This window comes from Patagioenas fasciata, chromosome Z (assembly GCF_037038585.1).
Source record: "Patagioenas fasciata isolate bPatFas1 chromosome Z, bPatFas1.hap1, whole genome shotgun sequence".
Taxonomy (NCBI): domain Eukaryota; kingdom Metazoa; phylum Chordata; class Aves; order Columbiformes; family Columbidae; genus Patagioenas; species Patagioenas fasciata.
Window position 1 is genome coordinate 17808553 of NC_092560.1, and position 25307 is coordinate 17833859.

Sequence of the window (25307 nt, forward strand, 5' to 3'; positions counted from 1 at the left end):
CTATAAAAAGATGATGGCTCTTGAGCAGTAAAGTGAGCTGCCACATCAGCAGGAAAGTCATGCATTATTGCACAACATTCCTGCTAAAGTCCCAGATGGGATACATAACCAGGAAAAACACGGTGTCCCACTGTGTTTGCCAGGAAATCACCCACTTGCCAGGGGGCATTTGCCCAGGGAGTGGAGGTGGTCTTGCCAGGAGCTCAACACCACTCACAGTAGGGATGAGACCACGTAAGGCACATTTTACTGCCCAGACTTCTTGTCCTTACACCAACATCCTATGGTCATGATGTCCTTGGTGACTTCTTCAATCATAATAGCAAATTTCAAATCTCACTGTTGGACAGGATGTGCTTTCAACATGAGTGCCAGTGGGAAAAAAATATTAATTGGCAGAAGGGAGTTTATAAACATGTTATGACATTCATAGGATCATAGAATCACAGAACAGTTTGGGTTGGAAGGGACCTTCAAAGCTCATCTAGTCCAACCCCCTCCAATGAGCAGGGAGATCTTCAACCAGATCAGGTTGCTCAGAGCCCCGTCCAGCCTGGCCTGGAATGTTTACAGGGATGGGGCATCTACCACCTCTCTGGGCAACCTGGGCCAGTGTTTTACCACACTAATCGTGATATAGTTCTTCCTCATGTCCAGCCTGAATCTCCCCTCTTTTAGTTTGAAACCATTATCCTTTGTTCTGTTGGAACAGCCCCTGCCAAAAAGCTGTCCCCATGTTTCTTATCAGATGCTTTTAAGTACTGAAAGGCCACATCTAATTTATGCGGTGATATCCAAGACAGTTAAGGGCAGAAGTAAACCAGGATGCATACATAAATTTTCTCTGCCAGTAAGTCCTATATTTCACAAGGGCATGAATAAATAGACACTTATAGATAAGAAGTGGAAAATTCTTTCCTCTGTCTGAAGTAATTTAAAGTGTTCCTTTTATGCTGTGCTCCCAGTCTTCATTATAATTTGATAGTGTCGTTAGCATTGTTTTAGTGCTGATGATTTAAACAGAAGAGGAAATCAATTTTTTTATTTTGCATTCCTTCTCTTCATCCTTCAAAATACTGCTCTGGGTTAAGAAACAAAGTTAGTGAGATTTACAGACTATCTTACTGGTACAATAGCAAGAAAGCAAGTTAGGTTAGGTTAGGTTAGGTTAGGTTAGGTTAGGTTAGGTTAGGTTAGGTTAGGTTAGGTTAGGTTAGGTAAGGCTAAGCTAGGCTAGGCTAGGCTGGGTGAGGAGCATGGCAAATGGAGTAGAAATACTTGGGGTTAGCAACTCTTTTCTTGGGAAGTGCAGCGTTGTTCCTGCTTAGTGCTACACACAGTGACGTCGTGGGGTGGGGGAAGAGGAAAGAGGAGGGGTGATCTCCTAACAAACAGCTGTTGCAGCTGTAGAGAGAAAAAAGGAGAGAGACCAGAAGCAGCAGCGGCAATCCGATCCCTGCGACAGGTAATATCTCTTGAGTGCAGGTGACCTAGACTGCTCAAATGCAAAAAAGGAAGGGGAAAAAACAGTGGGATGGGGTGTGCCTGTTGGAGAAAAAGTACGTCTTTGGAACTGGTTCTCAGCAGCTTTCTTCTTCCTGAGCTGTAGTGGTTACAGCTTGTCACAAGGGTGGGAGGGGGAAGGGGTAGAAGCTCAGACCAATATAACTTAAAAGGAAACTATGTCAGCAGAGGGGCTTTTCTAGCAGACCTTTCCTGCAGAAAAGCAAAACAAAACAAAAAAAGGGAACATGCTCTCTGGTTTCAGCGCGAGGATTGCTTCCTCATGTGCGGCCAGCCCGTGTGGGCGCAGGGGAAGGCAGCACAGCGCGGTGGCTCTGCAGGCAGGGCCGCGCTCCCTTCACACAGGCCTGGGTGGGACCCCCGAGAGGGACGTGAGCGTGGCCTTCATCCTCACACCTTGCAGGGGACACCAAGCTGGCGCCCAGGCTGCCTGGGCTGAACACTGCTGCTGTGCTGTCACCTCAGCTCAAGGGGAGCATGGTCCTGACCACCCCTCAGACACTGAGGGCACCTGCCTCCCTACTTACCTTAGATGGTAGCTGCCACAGAGACACCCTGAAGACCTTAACACTAAAAGTAATAGAATGCAGTAATTAATACCAATGCGATTTTTCTGCCTGTGGAGATACATCAGGCTTTATGTTTAAAATCTCAGATGATGAATAGAAGGGAAAAGGGGATGTTTGGGACCATGCTGCTGCCTGTGCTAGTTCTGAGTGGTCTGAAGTTTCATGTAGTTTCCTAGCTTTTGAGCCCAGAGAGAAAGCAGATAGTTTTCTACTAAGCAAGGCTAATCCTAAATATGATAAACACATCTCTAGCAATTCAATGTATTTGGTATAAAATCAGACACAGTGAGTGGAACTGACAACTGGAACAACAGACAGCAAGTCCAGCCTCCCGGGTCCCTCTGCTGCAAGACCGATGTCTGTTTCTTTCTCCTGTCATCAACGCAGGCAGAGTCCTTAAATGTGCGGTGCTCCCCACAACGCCTTCAGATGAAAGCAAAAGTGTTAAAGCACACAACAAAGAATAAATGCAGCAGCGAGCCCATTCTACAAACCAGGCAGCAGGGAGGCTAGGTGAAGTTTGTAAGGTTATCCGGTAAGTTGTGGGGCAGGATCAGGAACTGAACAAGCTACCTGGTGGATTGCTGGTGTTTTGTCTGCAAAGGTGCTGCAGAAGCAGAGTCTGTGAGGTAAAGGTGGAATGATGGCTACTGTGAACTCGGGAGAGTGGAAAATCTAATTACAGCCTGCCTCTTCTACCAGGGACTTTTCAAACAGAAAGAGATGGCTGAATCTTGTATGGTGACACAAAGCTCTTAGGACAGTGAAATAGGATATCCTCAGTCTGCTTCTGGTTCTCTATGTAAAGAAATCAGCCTTTGGATGAGAAAGACCTTAGAGAACAATTATATTTCCACTGCCTTTGATTACAGTTGAAATATCCTTTTATTCTCTGCAGATTTCTTCACTTCTGTCAAAAGCTTCTGTTTGGTCTTAGGTACATTTTGTGCAGGGATTAACACAGTAGTATGAAACTTCATTTTGAGATCAGGGCTGTTCCTTCACACAGTGGAGAGCATCATCAAGTGGGGGAGCCTTGCTGCTCACAGCTCTGCGCTGGGGTCACCTCTCCAGGAAACACCAGCACACTGCCCACCAGCGCTTCTCTACACGTCACTGGGGATATGGAGCCATCCATAAATGCCAGCGCTGTCTATACATTTCAGTAGTCACCAGTACGTTTTCAAGACGATTAATTCTAACATGCAAAGACTGCCACACTGCCAAAACACTAGCGTGAAGCTGTGTTTACAAATGGCCTCTCAGTTATGCCCTGCTTAGCCAAGATTAAGTAACAAGTATTGTAAATACAACCATTTTCTAGCCAGCCAATGGAGAAAGAGTTTCGAAAATAAGCCCAAATCACTGAAAGACAAGTTCTGAGGATGACAGATGTAGCAAACTAAACTTCAGAAGAAGAGAGAAACCATATGCTCAGCTTGCATCCTATGAAAAGCCCACATGGCAATATCAGACCTAAGAGACTGGTGGAGGTGCTGACTGGAAAGTCTCAAGATTTTTATAACTGTTCCTGTAACTTTCATAGCCATTACCATAATTTCTATCCATCCAGTAATAAGGCTGTTTCTTGAATCATAAAAATGTTTTTCGGTTTTTGCTCTTTTGTAATGTGCAGTGTCCCATCTTTTCTCTTCCTTTTCTTCCTTTCCCTTTTCTTTTCTTTTCTTTTCTTTTCTTTTCTTTTCTTTTCTTTTCTTTTCTTTTCTTTTCTTTTCTTTTCTTTTCTTTTCTTTTCTTTTCTTTTCTTTTCTTTTCTTTTCTTTTCTTTTCTTTTCTTTTCTTTTCTCTTCTCTTTTTTTTTCCTTTTCTTTTCTTTTCTTTTCTTTTCTTTTCTTTTCTTTTCTTTTCTTTTCTTTTCTTTTCTTTTCTTTTTCTTTTCTTTTCTTTTCTTTTCTTTTCTTTTCTTTTCTTTTCTTTTCTTTTCTTTTCTTTTCTTTTCTTTTCTTTTCTTTTCTTTTCTTTCCTTTTCTTTTCTTTCCTTTTCTCTTTTCTCTTTTCTCTTTTCTTTTCTTTTCTTTTCTTTCCTTTCCTTTTCTTTTCTTTTCTTTTCTTTTCTTTTCTTTTCTTTTCTTTTCTTTTCTTTTCTTTTCTTTTCTTTTCTTTTCTTTTCTTTTCTTTTCTTTTCTTTTCTTTTCTTTTCTTTTCTTTTCTTTTCTCTTTTTTTTCCTTTTCTCTTTTCTTTTCTTTTCTTTTCTTTTCTTTTCTTTTCTTTTCTTTTCTTTTCTTTTCTTTTCTTTTCTTTTCTTTTCTTTTCTTTTCTTTTCTTTTCTTTTCTTTTCTTTTCTTTTCTCTTTTTTTTTTCCTTTTCTCTTCTTTTCTTTTCTCTTCTTTTCTTTTCTTTTCTTTTCTTTTCTTTTCTTTTCTTTTCTTTTCTTTTCTTTTCTTTTCTTTTCTTTTCTTTTCCTTTTCTCTTTTCTTTTCTTTTCTTTTCTTTTCTTTTCTTTTCTTTTCTTTTCTTTTCTTTTCTTTTCTTTTCTTTTCTTTTCTTTTCTTTTCTTTTCTTTTCTTTTCTTTTCTTTTCTTTTCTTTTCTTTTCTTTTCTTTTCTTTTCTTTTCTTTTCTTTTCTTTTCTCTTTTCTTTTCTCTTTTCTTTTCCTTTTCTTTTCTTCTTTTCGCTTTTTCCTTTACTTTCTCTTTTCTTTTATTTTCCTTTTCTTTTTTCTTTCTCCCTTCCCTTCCCTTCCCTTCCCTTCCCTTCCCTTCCCTTCCCTTCCCTTCCCTTCCCTTCCCTTCCCTTCCCTTCCCTTCCCTTCCCTTCCCTTCCCTTCCCTTCCCTTCCCTTCCCTTCCCTTCCCTTCCCTTCCCTTCCCTTCCCTTCCCTTCCCTTCCCTTCCCTTCCCTTCCCTTCCCTTTTTTTTCCACTTTTCTTTTTTTTTCCTTACCACAAGGGAGAACAAGGTGTCATTCAGTAATAAAGCAGATGGATCGATATATGTAGAGGTCATTGGACTTTAGTCCAATTCAATTTGATCATACTTTACCAAAAAAGAATATTTATGTATACATTCCTTTGTCTGAGTCCTCGTATGTCTTATTTTCATAGTATTAAAGGGAACTGATGTCTCTTGGGAGGTAAAGTATGCCAACAAATCTTTCTGTGCTTGGAGAAATGATGATACGAATAGCAGCCATCCTGTGTAACAGCAAGGGAGGAAGAAACACGTTTTTTATGACCTCCCCAGGATACACTTAGATTAAAAGTTTAGAAGGTCCATTTATCCAGATCAAATTAGAGAAGAGTGTGTTGTTATTTATGGTATTGGTCCAATGCTGGGAACGAAGTATATGGATATTTAGATATTTCTGAACACAGAAATTCACCGTGTTTGCTAATGCAGATACAAATGAAATAAAGCTTGAGGGCAGAGACTTACCACATGAACACACTGGATCAAGGGGTAACTTAATGTGATCTTACTACTTATTGGGGCAGAAAATTAATTGGTCAAACACAGAAGAGAAATTCTAGTATGAAAATAACAAACTCCTTTCCCAAAAAGGTAGACAATCCTTCTCAAAGCTGGAGGACAGGCAAGCCTCTCTCTCTGGAATAAGTCAGAAGAAAATACATTTATGGGAAAGGGAAACTGAGTATCTCCAGAGCCTATGAAGTTTTGCAAAAGGTCAGATTACCTATGAAAATTAGGTTCAAATAGCCACAACAGGTAGTCTGCTCCAACAGGAGAAGATTCCCTATATTAAATGCAACTTGAAACACACCAGCTGTGCAGAAAGACAAAGACTCTAATGTTTATCTGGGAAACCTGTAAAGCAAGTTGGTTACAAAAGGGAAAGACAGGTGTCCTTCAGGCTGCATCAAGTAAAAGCAGATTGAAATGTGACTTTCTTTTCCATTTCTTCCCCTACATTTTATAAATACTTACAGCTATGCTGCCTGCTGGAGACACCACAAATTACTTGCATTGCACTTTAAGCTGCCTCAAGTGCATGCTAGAGGTGAGTTTTCGGGAAAAAAAGGATAAACCTCACTTGGACGCAGAACGAGGCTGGTGTCTGTGGGACCCCAAGCCCCTCAGCAAGGCTGTGGTGGGTGCAACCCCACCAGTCCCTTGGGTCTGGTCATGCCAGCGGGCTCAGGCTTGAATCCAGCACTCAATGGAGTGTCTTTGTTCAGTTACTTTTTCCTCTGGAGGCATGAATTTCACTGTATGGCCACAGATCACTCTAGTCACTGGTGGAAACTCAGAAGAATTTTCTGGGCATATCCTAAGTAAACCAATGAAGGGAGCCTTTTGCCAGGAAAGGTTGGACCAGATGATCCTTGAGGTCCTTTCCAACCTGGTATTCTATGATGCTATGATTAGGGAGAGTACTGTTCCATAACCACTGACAGACACAGTTTTCACTGATTTGTTTATATTTCAGCCGTTCTCCTTTAATTTGCTAACATGTCCAAAGAAGGTGCAACTTCTACAGGTCAAAAAGCTTGAATGTTGCTTTATTTTCACCTCCACAGCTTTACCATGAACACCTACCTCTTTGTGTATGACTTAATGCAATTCTGTGGACATTCCTGGATATTTACAAATATGATCATCAGGTTCATGTCATTTGGAAAAGGTAGGATTCCTTCTGTATTTTCCTTAAACATTTTAAGCAGCAGTGACACATGGAAACATCAAATTGGGGATAAAGTTAGGATTCTGAATAGGTGTATGTCCAATAGCAGGGGCTGTAATTTCCACTAGAAAAACATTGTTTCTTCCATTAAAAAGGATGAACAACTTACTGGTACATTCTGCCTGTATCACATCAGGAATGAAGCTCTCATTTTGCTAACGAACTTTGATATTCAGCATCATACTAGTAACATTTGACTTAGACATAAACTTAAATGTGACTAGATTCAGTCATTATGGTGAATATTAATCTTATTGAAGACATTATCAGGGAATATCTTCATTGTTACTGCACATGACTCTCTATCTTCCAAAACATTATAACATATTTTGTTGCCCAGGGTTAAGGAACAAACATACAAAACTAGTGACTGGAAATTTAAAATTATTTATAATGGTGGACAGCTGTAGGCACATAAAATACCTACTTTGTGATCAACTTGTTTTAAGAAGTGCCATGGGTACAGATACAGGCAGGCACTCAGCATCTTCTCATGTTTAGACATCCGTCATGTGTTTCCTCAATATTTCCTCATATTTAGAAAGCAGTATCTCTAAACCAGCACATCCTGCACAGTGTTTGCCAGTGCATCAAGCACAGGGGATCCCGTTCTTTTCTCAGCTCCCTGCCTCTGTCAGAGCCGCACACACACACACAGAGGACTGCGTCCTCCCCAGCGCCTTGCTCTGCTACCCCAGAGTTTGATACTGTGTGGACTTTATTTCTTGTCGTCTCCAGTGGTGATAGGACAAGCACAAACCCAGTAGTTGGTCCAGCCTTTTGCTGTATAACCATCCTCTAACTTTCCTCTTCATGTTGTAGATTCGTTGGCTGACACGTTTTACTCCATAGGACTTGTAATGCGCCTTTGCCAATTGTTATCTATACTGGAGATTCTACACATCCTGATTGGCATTGATAAAAGCCGTCTCTTCCCCAGGTTTTTGCAGGTAAGTCCATTCCTCAAGACCTTCCTTCCATGACCTACACACTTCAGCCATGTCTGCCTCTGGGGACAAGCCCAGGCTGAACCATCCTGAATGGTCCCCCAGCAGTGAGAAAACCACCAGCACATCAAGGCTCCTGAAAAAGGGTTTGCTGGTGGTCATGGAGTGTGGAAGGAAAATAATTGATTAAGCAGAAATCAAGGCACTGAAGAAAAATTAATGCTGGGAGGTGAAAGAAAGAGTTGTCATATTCTTGGTGTAAGGGTCTCTGCCCTCTCAAACCCAGACACGGGCAAGTTGTGGTAACATCCAGAGGTTCTGATGCTGTTAAGGGGTTTGCAGGGCATATGTTCGGCTGTACGTAGAAAAACAGCCAAAAGATCACATGCTATAGCAGAAAACAAAATTATTCTCTTGACATTTTCCTTACCACACTGTTCTTTTCTGGTAGGAGTTAATCTCAGGTTTTGGTATTTTTCTTAATGCATTGGAAAAAGTATAAATGTTCACTTGAGTTTACCTTCAAACCTTTCCAATTCTTAGTATTTGAATAATGGCGAAACTGGTATTGGTCTCAGCAGTCAGAAGGTAGAAGATTAAGAGTAGTCAGTTATGTTTTTAGTTTTCTGGATAGCCCATTTTTGTCAAATGACATATTGCATGGGTGAAGATGTTCCTCTTTTTAAATCTCCATTAGAAATTGATTGACTAATATACATCTCTGTTCTTGATGCTGCACAATAAGTATGGTAGCAAATTTGTCAAAATGCAATTAACTGTTTTTCCCTGCCAAAATCTACATGCCTGAAAAAAAAAGTATCCTATCTAATACATCCTGTAACAAATGTTACATCATCTCTCGGAGAGAAGAGCAGTCTGCTAATGCTAATATCCATTAAAGCAAGGCTTGTCCTGGCAGAGTTTACACATTCCCCAGCCCTGACATAGGCTGTTTCTTTCCTACCCTGCCTACAGAGGCAGAGATCAGAGAAACCTACACAAACACTGCTCTGTGTTGGCACAAAAGACATTAGATGTGAAATGGATATTCTGAGCAAGAATGTGACCTTCCTTGGGCAGTCCAATTTCTGCAGTGCTCTCCAGGCAGCATGGAGAAGGTGGGTCAGGGAATGACACAACAAAAATAGCTTTGGATCCTGACTTGGTTCTTCCCCAAGTGTTCTCTCACCTCAAACATGACTCTCTTGCCTTGCTGTTAGCAGTAGTCTCATGCTGTCCAAGCAAAGTGCACAAGCTCTTAGGTGTAGACTCTGCTTTCACTTGGGTTGCTTTTGCTGTGAGAGTGCAGGGTAAGCAGTTGTGTGCCAACAGTACTCCCATGTGCCTTGCCATGCTTTCCTCCCTGCCTCTTAGGAAATGAAAAAAAAAAAGATATATTTTCCCACAATGACCTGGGGAAGGACAGTTAGAGATGCTTACCTTACTGCAGCCTACTAGACTGCCGCACATAGTCAGGGCACTGGTAACGCTGCAAGAATTTGGTAGTGGCTGCTCTGTTCTGCATTCCCACCATCTGTTCTGACTCCAAGCTTAAAACATGTTCCTAGATGCATCCCTAAGGCCACACATACACACGCACACCCACAGCAAAGTTTATCTCAGGTGATCTCTAGGATGAGAGAACAGGTGGCTCTGGCAATGCCAGGGAAGCACATGGAGGGAGGTAATGCCACCTTGAATGAAACAAGCCAGGAAAGCACCGCTGTGGTGGGTGGTTGCTTTGTAGGCATTATACCACAGACAAGATTTAAGCAGAGTTTGCATGAAGGATTTCTGCCTAATATTGCATTTACTATGGCTTAGTAGCATTTACAAGAAACACTTTGAGATACACATTGCAGATAATGGAAAAGTGAACTCAGAGGTGTGTTCTGGAAAAACCCATTCAGGCCTCATTGGGGGACAAGTCTCAGGCCACCAGGCACCTGAGAAGGGTTAGGTAGGTCAAAGGCAAGCCACACCATGAAAAGAGGATGAGTCCTGTGTGACTGATGCTCTGGAGGAAGGGAAGGCAAGGGAGAGTCACAAAGTTGGTGCAAAGGGATGTCTCTCAGGGCATTTGCAGCTTGAGTGGTTGAGAGGACAGGAAGAATGTCACATCTCATCGCAGTTGCCAAAACACAGTGTAATGAAATTTAGTAGTCTGGTGAGGAAATAAAGGCTGATGGGACCGGTACTTGAGCAAGGGAGAGAGTAGGAAAGATGTGAGAAAAGACTGGTAGACTGGTGTTTTTGTGAGCAAAACACCAGTTCTTTGTCCTCTGCAAACAGGATATGGTTCTGTGATAAAAACATTAATTTTTAACTTGATCTAAATATTTAAGACCACTTAAAAAAAAAAAAAATCACCAAATTTATCTGTTATGTAAGGGTTTCAGGTACCAAGTATGATACTGCACAGTCACGATCATTAAAAAATGGAAGTGAATCTGTTGCCTGCTCCTGCCCTAACCTCAGCGCCTCAGCTAGTCTGACTTGCTCTGTTTCACTTACTTGTTTCAAATGCCCAGGCTGCATTGTGGAAATTTATGCCATTCTACAGAACATGCCCTATCCTGTGAAAGAACAGTGGCTGTGAGAGGAAGGAAATTCCAGTTTGATTTTAACACAAAGAAGAATGAAAAATGAAACCATTGTGTTTATGCTTTGTGAGGTGTCATCACATCCCTCCTTTTCGTGAACAATGAAAACATAGGACTTCTAGTTTTGCACCTTTTTTTTTAAGCAGGAGAGTAGCAGCAGAGAATATCATCTTTCCATTGGTGAAAGGACAGATGATCCACAGAAGAAATGACCTGTGGCTGAGTAGCAGCACACACTTTATATATATATGTGTATATATGCATACACACATGTATACATATTTATATGTGTATGTGTGTACACTTATACATCATTTCATGTATATATGTATACAGATATGTGTGTATAGGAGCACAATATCAACAGACGTTTACCGGAATCTCCTTGTCTTCAAGTTGCACCCTGACTTATCGCTTGCTGAAAAGGTACCCAGGCTCTAACTAAACCCTGTCTCTAATTTCAATTTGTGTGGGTTACCTAAAGGCATGAGTGCCATGAAAGAAAAGAGCACAGTATCTTGAGGGGGAATACAAACAAGCAGGCAGGCAATCTCTTGATTTATACAGAAAATTGGCAGAATGCCACTGTCCATCCTCATGAGGACATCAGAATTGCCCTGAGCAGCCAGGCCTGTGTCCTGCCCTGCAGATGTGGTCCTGAGCAAGGTCACAGCCTGTTTTCAGTTTTGGCCCCTGGTGGCTGCTTTGTGCACCCCGCCGTTTGCTGGCTGAGACTGCAGTCCAAGGATGCGGAAGACCTACAGGGGACCTGCTTGGTGTCAGGTTCAGTTCCCTGCTCTTGCAGGCATTTAACCTGCTTTACACAGTCTGATTACTGACTTCATCATCTGCAACAAGTAAGGCTGGGTGCCTCCACTGCTCCCCTTCCCAAACATGAGTCCTCTGATGGAGGAAATCTGCGGAGCCCAGCAAGGTGATACTCACTGCCTCCTGCTTGTGCCTCTTCTACTCCCAGACCATGAGGCTGAATTGTGAGTTTCCACAGACACTGTGTCTCATTGCCCAGTGCTCATCCTTTTGAAACCGGGTATGGCATTGTCTACTCCTTATCCTTTTATCTCACTGAAATGGGATCAGCTCCTGACCACTTGACCTGTGCTGTTTTCTAGCACTTTTCCACCCAGCCACCTCTTGAAGAACAAGTGACCATTTGGAAAATCTGCCATCTGAAAACATGTCCACCTTTTCATTATAATGATGAAGCTTTAATCTCCGGGTGAGACAATTCCCTGAAATATCTTGCGTATTAACAGTTTTGCAGAACTTTCTCTCCACATCCCAGTCTGATTTTAGGGTTGGTAACAAAATGCTGACACCACCAATGCTGCCCTCCTTTACCACCCTTCACGAAAATGATTTTAACTCAGGTTCTCTTTATTCTTTCCAGCACACAATCCTGTTCAATGCTTACACTTTTACCTTGGTTTCAATTTCCCTCTTGTGATAGTTGTCCCACCATGCTTCTCCTGTCTCTCTTGTATCTGATTTCATATCCTGCACCAATACTTCCCCGTTTCTTGCCAGGTTCCTTAGCATCAGTGTACAAACGCAGGACTTATTACCTCCCACTTTCTGTTTCCCAGCTCATCTATACAGAAGTCTGTCAACTTGTGACCTTCTTAGAAATCAGTTTCTCAGTTAGGGACCAATGGGATCAGCAGCAAAAGACCACAGTCAGGGCAGGCTGAGAGGCATGAAAAACGTCTTTATTTGTTGTGGCCCTCACTGCTTTTCACAATGAGGAACCAGATCCCTGGGGGATAGACATGCCCTCTGCATTAAAAATTGCTCCCATGTAATTTTGCTGAATAGTGAAGTGATGCCTGCTTTATCTGACAGATGTGGCTTGCAAAAAGAGTCCAAAGGCAAAATGTTTCATGCAGGAACTGGTAAACATTATGTAGCAGAACTACCACACAAACTTGCTGAGAGGCCAAGTTCTTATTTTGTTTAAGGTAGGAGGTAAGTGGAAGAGTGAAATCAGTGAAGAATGACTGCACATATAAAAGCCACCTTGTTTCATTTAATGATTTTTTACTAACTGTCATGAAGGCACACCAAAATTCAGGCAGAAGGCAAACTCAAAGGGGATTTTTTTTTTTTCCAACCAAAATTACTTAACTGGTGATGAATGAAGAAAAGAAAAAAAATGTATTCTTAATCAAAATCATTTAAGCTCCAACAAGCATTTAGTAAAACACAGGTTCAGGATACCAAGTGGAATTTAATTATTACATGGCCAACTCAGGGGATCCCCAAACTTTGGAATGATGACTCAAAATGTGCAATCACTCACCTATAAGATGAGGGCTCTCAATCTTGAAGGAGTTTCCTTAGCTGGCATCCCAACCTAATGGGAAAGTCCCTGACTGCAGACCCACTGCTCCAAGGAGGACCAACTCAAATAGAGTCTCTGGCAGGGCTCCATTTCTACCCTAGTCAAACCTTATGGAAGAGATGGTAGTGGGCATGAAGAACCTCAGTGAAGTTATACTGATTCATACCAACCGAAGAGATGCGTGTTTTCTCCTTCAACACTCAAAGAGAATGTAAATCAGAGTGAACTGGTACCATTCTGGGAGACTTTCCTAAGCAACTGTTGGCAGTACTGAATACTACAGATACATTTATTTTACAGGACAGGGCATGGGTACTGATAGGAAATTTGTCCAAAAAATCTGCAAAAAGACACATTTCTTTTTAATTTCTTGAGCTTTATACTGCAAAAGATTTTTTTTTCAGCTGGAGATGCTACCTGTTTAATTCACTGTTGTATGTTTTCATTTGTAAAGGCACACTTTGTTGATCAGATAAGGTTCAACCACTCGAAAAATGTTATGACATAAATATTATGGCAATAATGCACATAAGTAACAAGTGTAAACCCATTTCTCTTAGCCAGTAATAAGAAGGAAAGAATAATAAGGAATTCTACTTTACTGACTTCTTTCTATAAATTTTACATGAGAGAGAGCCCTTGGACACAGATCTCCAAGCTATGGAGAGCAGAGCAGGGACTATGAGATTAGCACTGCCTGGCACACAACCCAGCCAGGGGCCGTCTGTATCCCACAGCCCCCCCAGCAAGGAGGCTTGCCCCTGCCAGCCCCCTGGCTCCACATTCAGGGGGAGACCTCAGCCGGCTCATTCACAGCTTCCCTGGGCTACAAACCCGTCATCCCCACAGGCAAGCAAACCTCCACCCTACCATAGCAGATCTGTGATGCTACAGCCAACAGTTTCCAGTTCGCTAAGCTAGAAGCCAATGGGGTCTTGAACAAAAGCAGGAACCAAAATGTTCATAGGAGCATTCGTGTAAAGCAAGCTGGATGCACCTGTGGCCTCCTATTTTGCCAAATGGCGCAAAAATTACAGCTACAAAAGGTACTACCTGAATTCACAATTCTTTTTTCTTTTCAGATCACTGAGAGAATAATTGTTTTATTTGTCGTGATCAACAGTCAGGAAGAAGTTCAAGGAAAATACATCGTGTGTGTTTTATTTTTCCTTTGGAATTTATTAGATGTGGTCAGGTAAGGAGTCAACACTGAAACCATGAAGAGAAAATGGGTCATTCTTGCAAGCAGAACCCCAGCCCCACTCTGCTACAGGCTCATTTCATTATCTTGAAAATGGCAGAAAGCATATTATTCATTTTAAACAAAATCTTGAACCTTATGAGCTACTTACTGATTTTTGCAAAAATCTGCGTAGTTGAGGGGCAGAATGACTTTCGGAAGTAAATCATTGCGTTAACGTGTAGTTCTAATGCTTTGACCTTTTTAAACAATAAATTAGAAGGAAATCACAACTACGTCCTAGGGAAAAACTATTTCTAAAACTAATAATCCAAGAGGAAAAGGCTAGTGACCTGCTACACCACTTAGACACACATAAGTCTATGAGGCCAGATGGGATCCACCCAAGGGTGCTGAGGGAGCTTGTGAAGGTGATCGCTAAGCCACTTTCCATTACTTATCAGCAATCTTGGCTAACGGGGGAGGTCCCAGTTGACTGGATATTGGCAAATGTGATGCTCATCTACAAGAAGGGCTGGAAGGAGGATCCAGGTCCTGTCAGTCTGAAATCAGTACCAGTGAAGGTCATGGAGCAGATCATGCTGAGCGCCATCACGTGGCACATACAAGAAAACCATGCAATCAGGCCCAGTCAGTATAGGTTAATGAAAAGCAGGTCCTACTTGACCAAGCTGATCTCCTTCTATGACAAGGTGACCCATCTGGTGGATGAAAGGCTGTGGATGTTGTGTACCTAGACTTCAGTAAAGCCTTTGACATCATTTCCCACAGCAGTCTCTTGGAGAAGCTGGCAGCTCATGACCTGGATGGGTGTACTCTGCGTGGGATAAAGAACTTGCTGGAGGGCTGGGCCCAAGGAGTTGTGGTGAACAGAGACAAATGCAGTCGGTGGCCTGTCATGAGTGGTGTTCTCCAGGGCTCAGTATTGGGGCCAGTTCTGTTTGATCTCTTTATCAAGGATCTGGGTGAGGGGATTCAATGCACCTTCAGTAAGTTTGCAGATGACACGAAGTTGGGTGGGAGTGCTGATTTGCTGAAAGGTAGGAAGGCTCTTCAGAGGGTTCTGGACCAACTGGATTGTTGGGCTGAGACCAATTATTATGAGGTTCAACAAAGCCAAATGCCGGGTCCTGCACTTGGGGCACAACAACCCCAGGCAGCGCTACAGGCTCAGGGAAGAGTGGCTGGAAAGCTGCCTGGAGGAAAAGGACCTGGGGGTGTTGACTGACAGCCGGCTGAACATGAGCCAGCAGTGTGCCCAGGTGGTCAAAAAGGCCAAGAGCATCCTGGCTTGTATCAGGAGTAGTGTGGCCAGCAGGACTAGGAAAGTGATTGAGCCACTGTACTCAGTGCTGGTGAGGTCCCACCTTGAATCCTGTGTTCAGTTTTGGGTCCCTCAACAGCAAAGACATGGAGGTGCTGGAGAGAGTTTAGAGAAGGGCAACAAAGCTGGTGGAGGATCTGGAGCGCAAGTCAGATAATGAGCGGCTGAGGGAACTGGGGCCGTCCAGCTGGGAGAAGAGGAGGCTGAGAGGAGACCTTATCGCTGTCTGCAACTACCTGAAAGGAGGTTGTAGCACGGAGGGTGTTGGTCTCTTCTCCCAAGTAGCAAGTGACAGGACAAGAAGAAATGGCCTCAAGTTGTGCCAGGGAAGGTTCAGATTGGATATCAGGAACAATTTCTTCATGGAAAGGGTTGTTGGGCATTGGAACAGGCTGCCCAGGGAAATGGTTTAGTCACCATCCCTGGAGGTGTTTTAAACATATATAGATGAGGTTCTTAGGGACATGGTTTAGTGCTAGAGTTAGGTTATACTGGGACTTGGTGATCATAAGGGCCTATTCCAACCAAAATGATTCTATGACTTACAATCTTATTGCTTTATTTATTTATTTTTAACATCTAACTTCAATCCAAGATTGACAGCACACTAACGCAGCACTGGCAGAACTTTTTACTAAGATGGAAAGACTATTCTGGGTTCATTGCACTGTGCTTTTCAAAAAGCCAAGAGCTCCCACTGCAGAGACAGGATTTTGGTGTAGCAGGACGTATATCACACTGCAGAGACAACATGCATGAGGCAAAATGGATAGGAATACAGTTTCAGATTTTTATCTCAAAAATTTGTTATGGTGGAAGTTTACTAGTACCTCCCTATGGTAAAAGTATAATGGTGAAACTTCCACATTACAGAATTTTATTGAAGTCAGTAACATTACTCAAATGTAACTTAAGCCTCTGTGGGCCTCAGTTTGCAGACTTACAGCAGGGATGACATATGGAATTAAGAAGCATTCTAACAAGCCACAGTCCTCATAGCAACCTCTATATGGGAGCAAAGTTTTTTTCTGTATCGTTTTTCTTTCTGCTAAAATAGCTTTCTGCTATTTAAAATAAATTGCTTTGGGGACTGACTGGGGAATATGGATTTAGGCAGCAAAGGAAAAGTATGTTATAAAATAGATCTGAAAAAGGAAAGTATTAGGTAGGATTGATGAGAAAGATTTTAAGTCAGCTTCAGATTATTTGCACTACATGAGTCAATAAACTAGTACTTGTACTAGTTATTTGGGTTATTGTTCCATCCCATTTATTTTTGAAGTTTGTAAAGCTAAAACAGTAGAACCTAACCTCAAATGAAGGGGCGCTGTGCAGCTGGAGAGAGGCCACAAGTGTAACATTGGCTGTGAAGTCCTGTCAGTGTATAACAGTCCTACCAATGCACCATTATTTTCTGTTGTTGCTAAAGAACACAGTCCAGCATAATAGGAATAACATCAGCTGTTTAACAGGCAAGACACTGTGTCTACAGCAGCAAATACTATCGTGTAGTGCAACTCACATAGATTTAGAACTTTACCTGATTTATTTTACAGCATCTGCGCCATGTCCTAGCATATCAAAGAAGTGGTCGTGTCTAAAAGTGTACCGGAATCTACCCCATCCCTAGTCAACTAGTCTTGAAGTATTACAAGTTATCTCACTTAGATCTTCAGGGACATAAATGTCCTGCGCATTATGGCTAATGACATACTGAGAGCAAATTCTGGAAGATTTTCTATATCTGATCTCTCCCGTTTATGCCATAAACAGCCCAAGAAGGTGTATAGAGAGGGAGTAGCTGTTTCCTTTTTGTATGGGGTTGAGATTATGCCCTCAAAACAATAATAATAAAAAACGGAGACAATCCTGAGGTTGCAGAGGGCAAACCTGAGAGAGGATGGTACATTGATAACCTGTCAGACCTTCTACAGTCCAGCAATGATGCAAAATAAGTCAAATGGATTAATAAGAAGGGAATACATAAAGTTTCTTTAATGCTGGTTCCATCTGTCAAAAACAGTCTTGACTAACAGTGTCTTTAAAAATCCTTATTTTCATATCTCTAGCAAGGCCACGGGGCAAAAATCCTTTCAGCTGACTTAAAATGCAATTAGGCCTGTTTTTCCAGTGTTTGGAAAGCTGCTGTAGCACTATTATATCAAACTAGCATTAACTCACCTTTGGAGACTCAAGTCCAAGACATCCTGCTCTCCCAGTAAGCAACAGTAACAGACACAGCAAGAATAAAACACTGCAACACACTGGAGCACAACTGTGGTTATTGCACCTACTACCCCTTCTAAGGTCCAGAAAGGGGCAGCTGTACTACAGAGATTAATTACTTGTGATTACCTCACTGTTTAGCCACCTCCAGCAGTGGTTTAGCTAGTTTAGCAGTCTTAAGTCAGCATTTTCTCAGCCCCAATAAACAGTCATATTCTGCCTGCCGCTCTCAGTTGTCAAATCCCTATCGGAAATCCCTTTTCTGATGGACCAACATGAAATCACGCTGGTTTCTGATAGAGCCTTTAGGCTGGAGGGCTGTATCGCTGTCTGTCTGTCCTAGAGTAGCACAAGAGTTTACAGATCATGGAAGGAGGGGCTGGCCACTTGAGAATAACATAAGGCTGTTGTCAGGGGATGTAGGGAGGCAACTAGGAAAGCGAAGGCCTCCTTAGAATTAAACCTGGTGAGAGGGGTCAAGGACAACAGAGCGAGCTTTTTCCAATCCATGGCAGATAAACTAACACCAGAGGCAGTGTAGGCCCGCTGATGAATGAGGTAGGTGCCCTGGTGACAGAAGATACAGAGAAGGCAGTTACTGAATGCCGCCTTTGTCTCTGTCTACTCTGCCGGAGGCTGTCCTGAGGAGCCCCGTACCCCTGAGGCCCCAGAGGAAGTCAGGATGGTGCAAGAATTTGCCTTGGTTGATGAGGACTAGGTTAAGGAACAATTAGGCAATCTGGACATCCATAAATCCATGAGTCCAGATGGGATGCACCCACGAGTGCTGAGGGAGCTGGCTGACGTCATTGTGGGACCACTCTCCATCATCTTTGCCAAGTCTTGGGAGACGGAAGAGGTGCCTGAGGACTGGAGGAAAGCAAATGTCACTCCAGTCTTCAAAAAGGGCAAGAAGGAAGACCCGGGTAATTACAGACCAGTCAGCCTGACCTCCATCCCTGGGAAAGTAATGGAACGACTTATCCTTGGTGCCATCTCAAGGCATATCAAGGATAAGAGGGTCATTAGGGGCAGTCAGCATGGCTTCACCAAGGGGAAGTTGTGCTTGACCAACCTCATAGCCTTTTATGAAGATATAATGAGGTGGATAGATGATGGCAGGGCGGTGGATGTGGTCTACCTTGACTTCAGTAAAGCATTTGACACCGTCTCCCACAGCATCCATGCTGCTAAACTGAGGAAGTGTGGTCTGGACGATCGGGTAGTGAGGTGGGTTGTGAACTGGCTGAAGGAAAGAAGCCAGAGAGTTGTGGTCAATGGGGCAGAATCCGGTTGGAGGCTTGTGTCTAGTGGAGTGCCTCAAGGGTCGGTGCTGGGGCCAGTACTGTTCAATATATTCATCAATGACTTGGATGAGGGAATTGAGTGTACTATCAACAAGTTTGCTGATGACACCAAGCTGGGAGGAGTGGCTGACACACCAGAAGGCTGTGCTGCCATCCAGCGGGACCTGGACAGGCTGGAGAGTTGGGCAGGGAAAATTTTAATGAAATATAACAAGGGCAAGTGTAGAGTCTTGCATCTGGGCAGGAACAACCCCAGGTTCCAGTATAAGTTGGGGAATGATCCATTAGAGAGCAGTGTAGGGGAAAGGGACCTGGGGATCCTGCTGGACAGCAGGATGACCATGAGCCACCACTGTGCCCTTGTGGCCAGGAAGGCCAATGGCATCCTGAGGTGTATTACAAGGGGGGTGGTTAGTAGGTCGAGAGAGGTTCTCCTTCCCCTCTGCTCTGCCCTGGTGAGACCACATCTGGAATATTGTGTCCAGTTCTGGGTTCCTCAACAAAGATGATTAAGGGAGTCGAGCAACTCTCTTATGAGGAAAGACTGAGGGAGCTGGGTCTCTTTAGTTTGGAGAAGAGGAGACTGAGGGGTGACCTTATTAATGTTTATAAATATACAAAGGGTGAGTGTCACAAGGATGGAGCCAGGCTCTTCTTGGTGACAAACAATGGTAGGACAAGGGGTAATGGGTTTAAACTGGAACATAAGAAGTTCCACTTAAACTTGAGAAGAAACTTCTCAGTGAGGATAACAGAGCACTGGAACAGGCTGCCCAGGGAGGTTGTGGAGTCTCCTACTCTGGAGACATGCAAAACCCGCCTGGACACCTTCCTGGGTAACCTCATCTGGGTGTTCCTGCTCCAACAGGGGGATTGGACTGGATGATCTTTCGAGGTCCCTTCCAATCCCTAGCACTCTATGATTCTATGACAGATGAACCTTCTGAAACCATGAACCATCTGCCTTCAGACATCAGTTAGAGCCTGAAAAAAACTGTTACAGTATTGTTCTGAAATTTTCTTATATAGGCAGCCCCACCTCTTCTGAAATTCCCTTGGATTTTTCAATAATATATCTTTATAATAAAGACATGATAATTCCCTCAGCTCATTTGCTGTTCCTCTTGCTGCAGGTACACCTACAACATGTTAGCAAGGATGGAAATACACTACCTACCACTGACATGGCTCAACTTCTCACTGTGCATCCCGCTCTATCCCCTGTCAGTTCTGGCTAAAGGTAAGGAGATGGGAAAGGTACCAAAGACTTGCTTCCTTAATCTTCTTCAGTAAAAACTGATCAGTTCAGTTGTCACTTGTGTTTAAGATATTTCTCTTTTGCGTTGCCAAAGTTGTCATAAATGTTTATGTACTCTCATATTAACCTGTATGGCACTCATCTCTCTTTTGTACTATTTTTCCTTCTCTGGCATTTGTGTGTCTGCTATTTCGTGTTTTGGTTTATTTTTTTAACAGTATGAGAATCCCAAACATACTGTGATACTGTGAACATTATTTTTGCTGGGTAAAGCAGGAAGATACCAGTCTGGATTTCCCCATTCCAGACTCACCACATTAGACAGCAAGTCCCAAAGCTGCCTTCGCCCCCAGTGAGGCTGACCTTACTGGCTCAGATAATACTTACTTACTTAAACCAGGAAATGTGTCCACTGAGATCATATTGAAAGTAATACAACTACAGGAGTGACAGAACTTGTTATTGAATAGGAAATACTTGCTAATTCTAGTATTAAGAGGAATTATCACCTCAGACTTACAAAACTGAACTCGAGGAGAAAACAACCCCTGCATATGTGTAGGAATGACATAGTAAATTCAGCATATAACACAGCTACCTGTGCCTTGCAGGTAACTGACTCTTACATGAAGCTTTCTGATCATCTTCCACCTCCTTTTAACTGAAGATTTACCATGTTATCTTACAGCATTTGCCATTTGTGTATCACTGCCCTATTTTGAATCCTTTGGCACATACTCCATCAAGCTACCATTTCCATTCGCCTTCTCAATCTACTTCCCCTATGTTCTGAAAATGTACCTCCTGGTGCTCTTTATAGGTAAGTATCTCATCTTCCAGAAAGCTGGATCTCAAGACAAATGGGATGTCTATGGCAACAAAAAATCACATCAGTACAACTCCTTTCACAAACTTTAAACTCTCTCAGCCACATTTGCAGACCACTGCATGGAAGTTAATCACCACATGTTTTGATTTCTAATGTATTTCAAACACAAATAATTGAATTTGGAAGAGACAGTGTGTGTGTGAGGCATAAGAGTAGAAAACAAAAATATAAAAATTACTTCAACGATCCTGGCCTTACGGCTACTTACTGAAGTTTTCCTTATTTTTTTTAAATCAATTCACATTTGATCATCCTCTAATTCTATGCAACCTCTCCTCACTCATTACTCCAAACTGGTATGTCATATCTAAATTAAGACTTTTACAGTTTCATTATCCAAAGGGGTGAAAAAAGAGCTGCATGTAAATAGACCCCTTCTCCTTCTTAACAAAATACTTTTTAAAAATTTGAACTGGATTTGATTGCATTACAGCCAAATCTTCGTTCTGTCATTGGCTTTATAATTTATTTGAAGGATCTCATCTTTGTGATGCAGTGTTCTGTTCCTAAGTTCATTGAAGGAACTGGGCAATGTTGCTAGATGAAGTCTCATACGGTTCCTTCTAAATAAAGTGAAGACATGTTGGACTCCAGTCCTTTCTTCTTACACCATTTTGTGTTTTGATTCAGGTATGTGCTTTATCATCCAGAACCTCTTCTCTGAAAGGAAGGCACACCTAGGGACAGGCAACGTCAAAAAGAAAAGAAGCTAAACTGATATTTTGTTTGGAAATAAGAAATATATTCCAAGTGGGCTACTGCATACTACAGGTTAAGAATAAATTAGACAAATATTTTCAATGCAAAAGTCCTGTCTGCATGTACATCATCTGGCTGTGTAGAATTTTCAGAAGAGGCGGGTCTCTTTAATGCACCCCAAAAATGGAGCAGCTCAAAATAACCAGTTACCTTTGAAAGTTTTGACTTCAAATGCCAGGAGTTTTACTTTCTTTTATTTTTATTTTTTTTCTAACATATTTTACAGAGCTCTGAAAAAAATCTTACAGCCAAACTAACAACTCTAATTTTGGTGTTAATTCTTGCCTCATTAGCAACAGATATTCTGTAATGACAACACCATCTAATCTAAGATTATTTACTATTAGGCCAACATGTATGTGCCTCATATACATAAGTGCTAGAGTGGCTAGAAATGGAATCTCTCCAGGAGCAGAAGCTGGAAACTTTGCAGCCTGTGAGATCCACATGCTGATTAGCTCCAGGCATTCACAAAAGATACCTCACATTCTGGCCCAACCTTCTCTTCTCCAAACAAGATTCCAGAAAATGCAGCTAAACCGCAAAGGGAAGAGACCAGGTACTCATCTACTGTATGTTCAAGGGGATATTTACAGGCCAGAAATAAAAACTTATAATCATGTCTCTGCACAATGAGCTTGTTCCATGCTGAATAACAGACAGATATGCAAAAGAAGTAGGATGTAGCTAGGCCAAATGTGTGTTGTTCTCTAAAGGGAAGTGAATGACTATCAAAAGCCATCTGCAAAATTCTAGGCATTTTACTTAAGTGTGTTACTGCTCATATTTCTGTAGGACTATCTGTGAAAATGCAACTAGAACATAGCCTCTTCAAAGGTTGGGAATGAAGAACACAGACAGCAATCCAGTGTACTGTACAGGCAAAAATGGACAAATAAGTGCTCAGAGGCTGGCAGAGGCTTTTCTCATGTTTCATCCATATTGTCATCTACATTTGAATTCAAGCAGGCAGGGGAGAAAAGTGACGCTATTTTCTTGAGCTTGGCTGAAAACTGGGGGAAGGGAGGAAAGATAACAGCTGGAAGATAATATTTAAAGGGAAAATGAACACTATCACAATATGAAGAGGCTTTTGCTTGTATGACCTTCTAAACCATGGAGCCTAAGAAGGTATAGAAGAAAAGAGTGAGGTTGGTATCAATGAACTAATTTGTTATGAAAGGTCACCTACTGTCATTTTTGTTTATTTAACATATGTGGGAGACAACACCTGCAGGCCATTGTGACTACTGGAATATTTGCAAACCATAAGCAACAGGGTCATGCATGCAATACTATAGGGTCAACTACAGTTTGTTTGTTTTTTTTTAAAGCACTGGAAACAGAGGTAGGCATTTGGAACTTAGAGAAAAAGAAGTTTCCACTTTGGGCTTCTGTCTAACCCAAACTGGTTCAAGTGTTGACAATGTGAAGAAATGTAGTCAGCAGCTGAACAAGATGACAGCTTCAAAGAAGACAACCAGAATAAGAACACTCCATATCAAACCACTATATAACATGCTAAAGGTGGAACATGGATGTTTTTCCTCTTGGAAATTCAATCCAATGTGTTTGTCATCAAACCGCCTGGAGTTAACATACCCTGTAGGAGGAAGCATGACGTGTGATATCGTATTGGGTCAAGGTGGCAAGGCTTTGGCAGTAGGAAAGCTGCAGGGATGGCCATTGTGAAAAGCCAGAGGCTTCCCCTATGGCAGATGCAGCTGGACCCCATGCTGCAGCAGATGGATGTGACCTGAACAAAGCAGCAGCCCACAGAGAGCCCACACAGAAGCAAGTTCCTGGCAGAAGCTGTGGCCCATGAGGGACCCTCACTGGAGCTGCCTTTGTCAAGATGGACTGTACCCCATGGAATGGACCAATGCTAGAGCAGTTCTTGAAGAGCTGCAGCCTGTGAGAAAAAACTATGCTGGAGCAGTTCATGAAGGACTGCATCCCACGGGAGGGACTCTTTGCTGGAGCAGGGGAACAGCGTGAAGAGAAACAAGCAGCCAGGTTGAAGGTTTATGAACTACTGCAACCACCATTCCCTACCCACCCTGCAGCGCCTGGGGAGGATGGAGGTAGAAGAGTCAGGAATGAAGAAGTGAAGTTAAGTGTAAAAAGAAGGGAGGGGTGGGGGGAAGGTGTTTTCAGTTTTGTCTTTGTTTCTTGCCATCCTACTCTATTTTTAATTGGCAATAAATTGCGCTTCCTGAAGTCAAGTCTGGTTTTGTGACAATAAACGGTAAATGATCTCCCTGTCTTCACTTGACTCACAAGCTTTCTCATCCTATTTTTTCCCTGTCCTGTTAAGAAGGTGAAGTGAGAGGAGCAGCTGAATGGGCATCTGGCAGCCAGCAAAGGCCAAACCTACCACACATTTTCATATTAAGCCATGTTTATTGTTATACATTAAAAAAAAATATATATATAAAGAAAAGAGGATGTGATGCTCTCCTTTTGCATTGATTCTTATAGATGGCTAAAAGGCTGGAACAGGAGAAGGATTATTTAACATTCTTTATGGGGAGGACCCCCAAACCTAACCTGCAGGAAAAAGGCATGATGTTAAAGACAGAAGACTTCTCCACTCTCTCTGGTGCAGAGGTAACTTAGGACAGGCACATGAGAGATCCAGGCAATCATCCTTCCATGTGCAACCACAGCAGGCCACTGTAACTTCAGCTCCAATGCCCTACCTTACTTTCTAGGAAAGCTCAGACTTGCACAGGTAAAAAGCTGCCTGAGTCTTTCCATCTCTGAGAACTCAAATCTTTGTTAAAAATGTATATCAGTTTTGAGATCCCAGCTCAAAGTAAGCATTGTTCTTACATATAAATACAGGCAAAATAAGGTACTGTATAGACAAGGGTGAAGAAATATCAGTGGAAAAGTGGTCACAGAATCACAGAATGTCAGGGATTGGAAGGGACCTCGAAAGATCATCCAGTCCAATCCCCCTGCCGGAGCAGGAACACCTAGATGAGGTTACACAGGAAGGCATCCAGGCAGGTCTTGAATGCCTCCAGAGTAGGAGACTCCACAACCTCCCTGGGCAGAGTGGTCAAATAATTTATTTGGGAACAGAACGGTATCTGACTGCTACATTTGTCTGACATTTAAAAAAATCATTAGTTTTAGTACAGCTTATGTACTGCAAGATCGAATTCATAAACATGCACATGAAACCCACAGTGTGGAAAAATAAATTATAGCTAAGTGCTAAAGAGAGGAAAGAAAATAATGCCTTCTGTTTGCCCACAGAACAGCTATGCTGGAGTCACAAGAACTTGTCTGATCTATACCACCAGCTTCCTTTGCTGTCCTCCCACACAGCTAAAATGCAGTAGCAACTTATTTGGCCACCCCAGTCCTTGAAAGTAATTGTTTCCAGAGCAACATACAATTTTGAAAAGCACCTAGAAATATTCTCCCATATTTCTCTCTCCAGCACTAGGACACAATAGGAAAAATAGTCTCTCCATCACAGCCTACATGTATATTTGCAGGTAGAGCAGCCCAGTAGAAACAGAACTATAGAGTGAACGGATTCACAAGGACCCAACAGGCAACTTCGTCTGCCTTTCAGAAGGGTGGACTTCAAACTAACTCTAGTTTAGTTCTGTGGGCTGAACACATGGAGTTGTAGAGTACACTGGAGTATTTAGAATAGTTC

General features: G+C 42.3%; 1 protein-coding gene across 4 annotated transcripts; it reads left to right on the plus strand.

The window, feature by feature from the left end:
• The first annotated feature begins 1356 nt into the window (after window positions 1-1356).
• HACD4 (3-hydroxyacyl-CoA dehydratase 4) lies at window positions 1357-24059 on the plus strand. 4 transcript variants are annotated; one of them, XM_065860808.2, is made up of 8 exons: window positions 1370-1465; window positions 2481-2628; window positions 6592-6695; window positions 7578-7705; window positions 13747-13859; window positions 19856-19962; window positions 20669-20800; window positions 21500-24049. In XM_065860808.2, the coding sequence occupies exons 2-8, from the start codon at window positions 2561-2563 to the stop codon at window positions 21580-21582; spliced, it is 735 nt and encodes a 244-aa protein (XP_065716880.1). In that variant the 5' UTR covers window positions 1370-1465; window positions 2481-2560; the 3' UTR covers window positions 21583-24049. The 4 variants fall into 4 exon arrangements, with proteins under 4 accessions (XP_065716882.1, XP_065716880.1, XP_071658695.1 ...); XM_071802594.1 differs by having other exon boundaries at window positions 20669-24059; XM_071802595.1 differs by lacking the exon at window positions 2481-2628 and adding an exon at window positions 6001-6071 and having other exon boundaries at window positions 20669-24059.
• Window positions 24060-25307: the final 1248 nt, after the last annotated feature.

Coding starts and splice junctions, on each gene's coding strand:
- HACD4 (XM_071802594.1), top strand. CDS start 2,561: ATGCAGCAGCGAGCCCATTCTACAAACCAGGCAGCAGGGAGGCTAGGT. Junction 2,629..6,591: donor GAAGTTTGTAAGGTTATCCG/GTAAGTTGTGGG, acceptor TCACCTCCACAG/CTTTACCATGAACACCTACC. Junction 13,860..19,855: donor AATTTATTAGATGTGGTCAG/GTAAGGAGTCAA, acceptor CTCTTGCTGCAG/GTACACCTACAACATGTTAG.